Source organism: Peromyscus maniculatus, chromosome 5 (genome assembly GCF_049852395.1).
Source record: "Peromyscus maniculatus bairdii isolate BWxNUB_F1_BW_parent chromosome 5, HU_Pman_BW_mat_3.1, whole genome shotgun sequence".
NCBI classification, from domain to species: Eukaryota; Metazoa; Chordata; class Mammalia; order Rodentia; family Cricetidae; genus Peromyscus; species Peromyscus maniculatus.
In genome coordinates this window covers 122,324,083-122,335,145 of record NC_134856.1, presented here as the reverse complement: position 1 = coordinate 122,335,145, position 11,063 = coordinate 122,324,083, and the positions used below count along the sequence as shown (strand labels likewise).

At 44.6% G+C, this 11,063-nt stretch overlaps 1 protein-coding gene across 1 annotated transcript in view; it reads left to right on the top strand.

The window, feature by feature from the left end:
- The first annotated feature begins 284 nt into the window (after window positions 1-284).
- The window catches only part of Nedd9 (neural precursor cell expressed, developmentally down-regulated 9), a 124,481-nt gene continuing 113,702 nt past the window's right edge, over window positions 285-11,063 (top strand). The window contains exon 1 of the mRNA XM_076573223.1: window positions 285-448. Coding sequence (XP_076429338.1) covers window positions 437-448 — 12 coding nt within the window. The 5' untranslated portion in view covers window positions 285-436. The remainder of the gene's footprint in view (window positions 449-11,063) is intronic.

The window sequence follows — 11,063 nt, the reverse complement described above, 5'->3', positions numbered from 1 at the left end:
TATGGGACCCAGGGGTTGGTCGGTCAGTACACACTTCACTTTGCCCAGAGTGTGAGCTGCTTCAGGGCAGGACCATGTTTTATGTATCTTTGACGTTTAAGCCGATATAGCGAGACCTGCCTCTGATTTTGTGCATATGTGAATAAGTGAATGGTGGATTCCATTCATGACACTGTAGATTTGACCTTCTCGACGACTGCGATGTGACCCTTAGCTGACAGAAATGAGTTGACCCTTTCCAGAGTTCTAAACACCTTTCCATTTCCAACTTGTGTGTCTTCAAGGTTAGTGAACTGTGAGTCTCGAACGGCAGACACTGGCAGAGGAGCACGCCAACATTCTTCCAGGGGAGCTATGACAAGGAGGAGTCAGGCCAGCAGACTGCAGCCCTGGCACTATCCTGGAGCTCCAGAGCACCAACACTCCGTAAGAGAAAATGTGGGCACGGGTGAGTACTGACAGGAAACACAGCTGTGGGGATTTTCTTTTCTCCAGTTTCAGGAGGATCCAATCCTCTCAAACAATGTGATAGGTGATGTTACAAGACTGGAATTGATGTCTGAAGAGAAAACACTCATTATAGGCCTTCAGATTTTGCTCTGTTTGGTGGGTTTTCACATAGATGTGCTGATATGCACAAGAAAGTGTCTTCCAATCTGAACTCTCTCTTGCTGTCATCTGGATAAAATAAGACTTAGGAGAGCAGGTGCCTGGGCAAGCCCAGAAGTCGCTGGGACTATTCAAAGTGAATGGCCTAGCAAGGAAGTAGTGTGTGTGTGTGTGTGTGTGTGTGTGTGTGTGTGTGTGTGTGTGTGTGTGTGTGTGTTACCTTTTCTGTGCTGATCATGTTGAATTACTCCATCATAGCAAAGCACAAGAAAATTGACTTGCCCTAGGGTAGAAGTTCAAATTAAAATGTCTGGCTGTTCCTAATGGTTCAGGCCTATGACACCAGCTGCTTGGGAAGCTGAGGCAGGACAAGCAGAAGTTCAAGACTTACCTGGGCCACAGAAGGAGCTCAAGACCAGCTAAGGAAACTTAGCAAGGTTGCTGCAAAGCAAAGAGAGCTGTGAGCACAGCTCAATGGCAGAGTGCTTGTCAAGCATGAGGGAGGCCCTGGGTTCAATCCCAAGCCACACACACACACACACACACACACACACACACACACACACACACACACGAAAATCAATTCATCTGTCTAAACACAGGCTCCTAAAGACTCTTAAAAATTAATGGAAAAACTTCTGTGTAATTATACTTGACTGACTCCTGAAAGAGACAGGGCTCATGGCATGGGTGGTGTCATTGGAGGTTATGGAGAACTGCATTTTGGCCCTCACTCTTCTATTTAGCAGGGTTCGTTGAGAGCCAGCTGCTCAGTCTCTTTAGATTCCTGTCCCAGAACTTATAAAAGGGCAACCAGGGGTTTAGAGGCTGAAAAGAAAATTCTTAAAGTGATGTGCTCTAAAGGAACAGATAGTTCTCCTGACTGGACACCAGACAGCTGCCCTCTGTGTCACGCAAAAGCACCAGCTACAGACAAGTAGAAAGCCACTGGGCAGCCATGGCACTCAGAAAAATCCTTTACTCAGAAGAGAAAAGTCTGTAAGTTAGTTACAGTAAATTCAAAGTCCGCCCGGAAGTCATTAAAAACCATTAAAAAAGTCATTAAAAATTGAATTTTCACACTACTGTGGTGTTTTAAGATAAAGTAATGGCTTCTTAAAAATCTCCCATAGTTCTACAATAGCCAGCCAGGACCATCTAGTGAGACCCTATTTTAAAAACAACAACAACAAAAAAAACTCCCATAGTGATGGGATGCTAGGACAAAAGTCCGTCACAGACCATCACAGAGATTTTCGTTCAGCTCAATCACTAACCTAACTGAAATGAATTATATTTACTAAACCTTCCAGGCCCTTCAGCACAATGTTCAATTTCTTTATAGATAGGGCATCAAACATCAGCTCTTCTGGCTTTTTAATACCTCCTCGGCCGAATCTACCAAGACAGAAACAGAGAGCAAAAGGAGAAATAACAGAAGCAGGTCTCTCAGTCAGCCAGGGCTTGGTTCCATTCAAGCCCTGCCATAAACATCAGCACTGTGCTGTTTCAAATGCATGCTGACTTTCAGCTTTGGCATGTGAGACCCAAAATCCAGACGAGTTCGCTGCTGGGAATCTTCAACGCGATTTAGTCAATTTGTCTTTTGAGAGTCTAATTCCAAGGCTTCTGGTGGATATTTTTTCCCCTTACCACTGAATTTATTTCAACATCCCAAACGTGTGTATAAACACACACACACACACACACACACACACACACACACACACACACACACACACACTACTCCATACTAGAGAAAGCAGAATGTAGTACTCAGGCTTCACTTCAAATCCTATAAAATTTCACCTTTTAGGTAGCAGAATTTAAATATTTGGAAATTATTATCATTGTGTGAAGAAGAAGGGCATTTATTCGTTGCTATGTCTACTTCTTAAGCAAATATTCCTAACGCTTGTGGGGAAGACAGAGCATACATCTTTCAAATATGCCAGGCTGTTCTTGAACCCCCGCCCTGCCACTAACAAGTAGCAGGGCCTCGGAAGGTAATTAGCTGCTCTGTGCTTATCTTACCTCACCCACAAAATGAGGATGTGAACAGCACCCACCCGGAGAAGTGGTTGCCATGATTAAGTAGGTAAAGTACTTCTACTATGATGGCCACAGTCAAGGCCCTCAAGATCTTCCTGTGACCCCCGAGTCACATAAGATACACACACCCAAACAGAGAGAGGAGAGGTGGGCTGTGAGGAAAAGCCTGCTGAGAGCTGGGCCTTGGAACCCTGCTTTAAGGCATGTCCTAATGGCCCTCCTGGGTTTCCTGGTTTCTGCTTCCAGCAAGCCAGCAGCAATAGTGAAGATTCCCAGGCACGGGATTGTTTTAGCTTTAAGTCTTCATGCGGAAATTGAGTATCAACATGAGTTGAAAATCACTCGGGTGCAAGTTTGGCCAGGACCATCCTTTGGGAAAACCTGCTCGGATGTCCTAAACACTGTCAAAACTATGCCTCATTCAAAAAACTCAGCAAAGGAAAGGAGGCCCCAGGTACTGTTCAAACATGACGTCAGCAGGCAGGGTAGTGGTCACATCACACCTGCGGGGCCGTCTGAGGGCTGAGGAAGGGCTAGGCACCCTTTGCAGAGCTGTTTGATTTTGATTTGTTTTTCAGAGAGCTGGGAGTTAAACATTTACCCAGGCACACCTGGCGAGAACCAGGAGGCTGGCTCAAAAGCACCATAAACTACCAACTTCTCTCATCAGCATTCACACTCTGCCCCCTCACAGGAAAGCAGGAAGCTGGCCACTGGAGTGAAGAATTGTGGTTAATCTGAGGGCAAAAAGCCAGATCATACTTCAGAGTCTGAAATAGTCCATGGACATTGTCCCTTCTTCCCAGTAGACACAAGTTCAGTGCAGGGCCAAGGTCGACATTTATTTACTGTGTGCTTATGTCTGCTTAAGAGGGAGATGTGATGATGGATGTCAAACCCAAAGGAAACTCAAGTTCCTCAGATTCCAAAGGGCAGTTCATAGACCCAGAAATGAGCTCAAAGATGGACTAGAGGACTTCTGGCAGTTAGAGAAAAGCCAGCATTTCTCAGGCACTTGTGAAATAAGTTCCCATCTGCCAAAAGGAGTCATTTCACTTACCTCTGGCAGAAGGGACATATGGCTACATGTGGCACCTATAAGCCTGTGCTGGACTCCAAGCCCCCTCAGAATCACAAGTATCTGTTACACATTTCAAAGTCCACACTAGCCTCCCGGCCCTTCTGGCCTCTTCCTTCACCCTAAACTTCCTCCAGCTTATGGCACACCCACCCCCAAACACACACACAGATATTCATCCTTATAACCCAGCTATTCTCACTATACTATCAATATCTATCTGTCTGTCTGTCTATCATTTATCTATCTATCTATCTATCTATCTATCTATCTATCTATCTATCTATCTATCTATCTATCTACCTGTCATCTATCTATCTATCTACCTACCTACCTACCTACCTACCTGTCATCTATCTACCTGTCATCTATCTATCATCTATCTATATATCTATCTATCTACCTACCTGTCATCTATCTATCTATCTATCTATCTATCTATCTATCTATCTATCTATCTATCTACCTGTCATCTATCTATCTATCTATCTATCTATCTATCTATCTATCTATCTATCTATCTATCTATCTCTTACTCCCAGGTATTCTCTCTTATTCTCTTTCTCTCTCTCTATGCTCTATGTTCTCTCTCTTGCTATCTTACTATTTCCACTGTTCTTCTCTCCTTGCTTCCCTAGCCCTGGTCATGTTCAGTCTGCTTCTTTCTCTGTCTGCTCTAGACTCTTCCAGATGCCTCTGGGTGTTCTCACTCTCTCATATCTACAATAAAATAAAAACCTTAACCATATCATGGAGCAGTCATGTTGGCAGTTTCTCTCCCGCACCTTCTCACATACATCTGTTACCAAAACCCAGGAGAGATACAAATGGGCCCTTTCCAAGGCCCAGCCTCTCCTTACTGAACCTGGCCTCTGACTTGACTTCCTAAGGTATAGATCATCTGTTTCTGCTGCCCTCTGCCACCCATCATATTCAACTCCAAATGTTAGAGTCCACCTCTCCAGCTGTTTCTCTTCTACCCACTCTAACCACCTATCTCTCTTTGCCCACTTGGTAAGTGTCCTCTTGGTCTCTCTGGCTCCTGGAGCTTTGCTATGACCTCCAGGGCACCCATCATGTGCAAAGGCTGCATCTCTCATTGGCTGGCTGGAGTCTGCTGTATGCTTCCCTACTGTGATTCAGGGCATCTCCTGGCTAAGACACCCACCTCTTTCCCTCCATAGGAATCCTCCCTCTGGCCCTGTTCTCTAAGTCTCTCCATCTCATCCTTGCTCTGCTCCTGGCTGCCTCCCCACCTGTCTCTCCGACTGATCCTGGGGCTTGGCTCACCCGCCTTCTTCTCTAGTCTCGTTCTCTCCTCGGACTCAGAGATCACATTACAGTCTCACTGTCTTGCGCCAATGGCTTGGCCTCAGTACCGCCCAGTGGCCAAGAACAGCCCATTTGATTGCCAGATTCTTGCAGATGATCTCAAGAAATCTCTTCTCTCTAAACTTTCTCTGCTCTCCACTCTTGAAGATCTCCTGTCTCCAAGCCTTCTTTGTTCTTCCCTTGCTTCAGTCCACTGGTTCAAAATCTTCCTAACTCTGTGACACTTTATCACAGTTCCTCATGTTGTGGTGGCCCCCAACTATAAAATAATTTTTGCTGCTACTTTGGCTGCTGTTACGAATCATGATGTAAATATCTTTATTTTTTTTTCCCATGGTCTTAGGTGACACCAAGGTGACACCTGTGAAGGGTCGTTCAACCCTCCAAAGGGTCAAACCCACAGGTTGAAGGCCACTGCATTAGTCAATCTCTGTAATTACTGACTCAGTTCTACAGAGATTCGGGTGTCTTTGGGGTATGAATAATGTTGAAATATTGTCACATGCTGTTCTGCTCTGTATAAAACTGGCTCTGGAACTGGGCCATGGCCTTCCCTCTCCATACGCAAGCATGCTTGTTTAAAAGTTGGCTCCAAAGTCTCTGTCCTAGGTCAGGCTGGCCACCTGACTCTGTGACAGAGAGAACGAACAGAACAGCTTTGTGATTTAAAACAGTTAAGTACTAGCCGGGCGGTGGTGGCGGCGCACGCCTTTAATCCCAGCACTCGGGAGGCAGAGCCAGGTGGATCTCTGTGAGTTCGAGGCCAGCCTGGGCTACCAAGTGAGTTCCAGGAAAGGCGCAAAGCTACACAGAGAAACCCTGTCTCGAAAAACCAAAAAAAAAAAAAAAAAAAAAACAGTTAAGTACTAAACTATTGCTCACAGGGATTGCTGCTGCTTATCTCATACCCTCTTCTCGGTTTTGCTCACCATCCTCAAAACTGACGAGGTATAACCACATGTTTAACTCTGTGAACACCTCCCTAGTACTCAATGTAGACGTGACTGATCACATGCTCTTTAATCATCCTTTAAAATATAATTATTCTGACACCCTTTGAGGGATGTGGAAATGCTGTCTGGTGAGAACTGCCATCATATTCCCTCCAGCCTTCCAGGTCCTCCTGTGCAGGCTGAAGAGCATCCTAATTTTACTGGACCTTTATAAGTTTAAACAAAAAAAAGTAGACTTGACACAAAAAGGCAAGCAAGAAGCATTCATGCGTGCTCTTCCCTCTGTCTCAAATAGCTCGCTGACAGCACTTGGCGGCAGTTGAGGAAGAAATGGAGGCTTCATCTAACTTGAGGGAGAATGTTACATAAATCTTAGGTACTCAGAATCACTGGTAAAGATTGTTGAAACACAGATACCCAGACCCTATCCATTCTCAAGGACTTTCATTCATGACATCCAGGGTAGGGCCCTGGAATGATCCATTTTATCAAGTTCAGTGTGGCTTTCTAATATGCAGAAAATCTGAAGGCTTTCTGATTGAGGTCATAGGCACTAATCTTGACCACGAAACTATATAGCTAAGCTCTGTCAGTTCCATGCTGATATGATACCTGCAGACAATCCTGCTGCCCTTGTCATGGATTCTATGAGTGCGGGTAGATGTGCATCGCAGCATATCTTGAAGACCTCTTCCTCTTGCACAAATATGTCTTCCAAAACTAAAACATGCACAAAAAATGTTTGTTAAAGAATGAAATGAGTGCTGGGCGGTGGTGATGCATGCCTTTAATGCCAGCACTCGGGAGGCAGAGGCAGGCGCATCTCTGTGAGTTCAAGGCCAACCTGGACTACCGAATGAGTTCCAGGAAAGGCACAAAGCTACACAGAGAAACCCTGTCTCGAAAAAACAAAAAACAAACAAACAAAAAAAAAAAACAAACAAAAAAAAGAAAGAAAAAGAAAAAAAAAAGAAACGAATTCTCCTTCTGGTCCTCTAGTCTTACTGAGGTGTAAGTCAGGCCCCCAAAGCAATTTAGTACAGACAGGCATTTTATTCAAGGGTATAGATCCCCTGGGCTTGTCTGGGGAATGAGAAACATATTCAAGGATGGAGTGAGTTTGCAGGTGTGAAAGTAGCTGCAAAGAGGCTTATCTGGACGGAGGGAGGCTTCGCCTTCCCCTCAGATGGCATTGCTGAAGGGTTTCCATGTCTCATTATGGCTCATGAAGCCCAGCTGCGGGACTTGCCCACCAGGAAGACAGACTAAGGTCTTGTAATGGCAGCAGGTCTGTGGTGCAGCAGGTGACCCCGAAGTGCCAATGAGCTTTTCCTCTCTCCTGAACACTGCCCCTGATTTAACACCAGCTCACAGGGGCTTTACAGTGCCATCTGTGGCTTCCTTACCCCACAAATAAACCTCATTTATTGTAAATTATGATGCTTTAGGGATTTCTCGAAAATGGTGCTTTTTTCACTCTGTCAAAATAAGAGGGGATGGAAACTGTTTGGGAATGCACTCAAGGAAGAATAGACTTAAGAAGACTACTCTCCTCTACCCATCAGTAGTCACTCAGGCCTAAGTCACTTTCCACATCGTGAGGAAGATCCTCAAGGGGCTCAGCAGTTGAGAGCACCAGCTGCTCCTCCAGAGGTCCAGGGTTCAGTTTCTAGCACCCATGTGGTCTTGAAACTCCTGGTCCAGTGAATCTGATGCCCTCTTCTGGCCTCTGAGGGCACTACACACCATACGATGTACAGACAGACAGACAGGTAAAACACACGTACACTTAAAAACAAGAATAAATAAATCCATTTTTAAAAATCTTAAAAGAAGCAGTACAATAAAAATCATGTGCTCACTGAGAACTCTTTGGTGGCCCCGTGTGCACCATCTCTACAGGAGCATCAGAAACTAGGGGGAAGGGTGAGTCCTCTTGTCCTTAGGTTTATACTCCTGATAACAAGATTGACTCCGAATCTCCCCTGATTGATAACTAAAGTTTCCAGTATCATTTCCTCAAACTTTGTCTTTTCTCTCCTTGAAAACTGTCTCCCAATTGAACTCCTGTGCTGTAACACACATAGAGTCATCATTACATTAAAAAGGAAAGTGTATATTCTTTCTCTGTCTTCCCCCCAGGCCTCTTGGGTTTTCACTGGTTGACTTGGAGAAGGGTTTTTCTTATATAGTTTTATATAGTGCTAGCTACCCCTATTCTAATCTCTTTCTATCTCTGCCCTATACTGTGCCAATCTTTAATTAAGCACAACTGAAGACACGTTAGTCAGGATAGTGCCATGGTACGCTGTAGTAACAAGCAAGTCCTACAAATCCTAGTGGCCCTGCTCGAGACAAGTGAGTTCTTTCTTGAGGGACAGCTCATGAATCTCTCGGCTAGCTAACTCTAGAAAACTGGCCTTCTTCCACCATGTGGCTCTGGCTTCTCTGGGCCCCTCACTTCCTGCACTGTTGATAGAGTAGAGAGAAGATGAAGACATATCAGGGAGTAAGACGGAAAATGGAGAAAATTGCTCCAGCTAGCTTCTGGTTGACTGGTATGAGGTTACAGGGGAGATCTAAACTCAACTCAAAGAAGGTAGGAAACAGGCAGGCACACAGGTGACAAGAATAACTCACCTCAGTTTTTTCCAGAAGCCTTCTTACCTGCCAGTACCATTCTTATCAAAATATGTAAGTGCTCATAAAGTGCCAAACATGGTTGACCCTTCATTCCAGATCTTAATCTCCAGGGCTGCCAGTTGAGGAAGTCTATGACTACTCTACCCTGAAGCCACAGCTCCCAGGCAGTGCCTGTGGGCCTGGGAGCTGGTCAACCGAGCAAGTGCCAGTAGCAAACTGTAATTATGGGAAACACATCCCGGTTCCTAAGGGAGGTACAATTGCTGTGGGGAAAGCTGAGAAAAGGAGAAACAGAATACGTGTAATGCTTTACTCAGAGGCTGTGTTGTCCCCGAAGGCTTAGGTTTTGAACCCAATTCTTTTGGGGTAAGTTTAAAGGGTGGAGATGGGGCTTATGGGAAAGAAGTTCTTCAGGGAGCTTGGTTTGCAGCCATCACGTGTTTGGGGAAATTGAGTTTGGGAGGGTTGTTCTCTGGTCGATAAAGTGTGACAAGAAACAGAGGCTTCCGAAAAGCACTGGATAAAAATGAGGAAATGGGTGTGGGCCACCAGGGTCTCGCTGGCCGAGTCTGAGAACGAACTGGGGAGAGTGACATCTTGTCAGGAGAGAGGCCTCATTTGTGGTGAAAATCTACATATCCGCCTCTAGCCCTCCACACCCTCGAGACTCAGCAGTTAGTTACATGTGTGTATTTAAGAATATTTACAAATCCCCACGTGGCCATCAGAGAGTCTGAACATCTATAGTATCTTTTTTTTTTTTTTTTTGCTTTTGTTTTTTATACTTATTTTTATATTTGGCATTGTGGTCGTGTGTCACAGCACACATATGAGGTCAGAGGACCACTTGCAAGAGTTGGGATGATGTGGGTCCCCAGGATTGAACCCAAGTCATGAGGTTTGGTGGCAAGAGCGCCTACTGAGGCACCCCACTGGCCACATCTGTAGGATCTTTAGCCTGAGTAGTAAAAACCTGTATGTTACTAACCCATTTGCTCGCGCATGCACGCGCTCCTGTGTGTGTGCGCACACACAAGTGTGTTACATTTGTGATGTGTAACAGAGCCATAATATGTGTCCAAGTCCAGCCTCGCACTCACAGTTCCCCATCTTCCTAGTTCTGGGATTGTGAACATGTGTGTGTGTGATAGCACCCAGTTATATGTCCATATTTTTAAGACCCTTAAAGAAATTACTTAACATTCTGACCTTTCCTCCCCCATAACAGCTAGAGAGAAATAAATATATAAATAAATAGTATCTGCCACTTGGCTGAAAAGTGTTAATACAGTCTGCACGTTTCTTAACATAAAGTTAAATAACATTCCAGGTGTGGCATCACACACTTGTGATTTCATTATTTGAGAATCTGAAACAAGAGGATTGTTATGCGTTTGAGGTTAACCTGGGCTATCAAGTGAAACCCTACCTTAAAACAAATATACAAAAATCAAATAATAATAATAATAATAGAAAATAAGCCTATAGTAGTAACCAGAATTACTTTATGTATCTTTCCCAGTGTCTTTATAATTTTATATGTTAGAGGACAGAGCAAGTATAAGAATCAGCAAACCTATAAAGCTCAAGGTCAAGGTCAACCACCTTCATCCTTCAGGTTTTCATCTCATTCTCTTCTTCCCATGCTAACTGAACGTGTGTGCATACACACACACACCACATACCTACACACATACATACACACACACACAGAGAGAGAGAGAGAGAGAGAGAGAGAGCGCACAATGGGTGACTTCTTGGCTTACTTCCATACTAGCTAATTGTATCCATCTTGCTTTTCTGGTTCCTTCACATTTTGCATGAATGTTTCATGAGATTAACTCTGCAGGTTCCTTGCCTCCAACTTCTTCCAGGATATCTAAGCCATCTTCCCCTTTTGCCTCCCACCCTGACAACTAAGGTTGAAGCTCAGGTTTTGCCAGAAACCAATCTGTGCTCAGAAAACCCCTTCATCTTGTTGGTTTCAAATGGCGGCTACAAAATGGTTCCCATATTTTCCCAAATGACAGGGTCAAAGTATGCTTTGGAAACAAGAAACTTGCAGAGGTAATCTCATAAAATGTGTGTATTACGTGTAAAGGAGCAACACTGATACAACGAGCCAGTTATAGAAGTAAGCCAAGAAGCTACCCATCTCTATACAAAAGAGAAGTGTGTGCAGCCAGGCTTGGTAGCAGCAGACATCTGTAACTCTAGTGCTCAGGAGGCTGAGGCAGGAGGATCCTGACTTTGAGGCTAGCTTAAGCTACGTAGGGAGGCCCAGTCAAGAGAGAGAGAGAGAGAGAGATGGGGTGGGAGGTACCTCAAACTTCAGTTATGGAGTATAGTGAGGAGGACACACATGTGGTTGCCAGCCCATGATCAGAGAGTCAGTT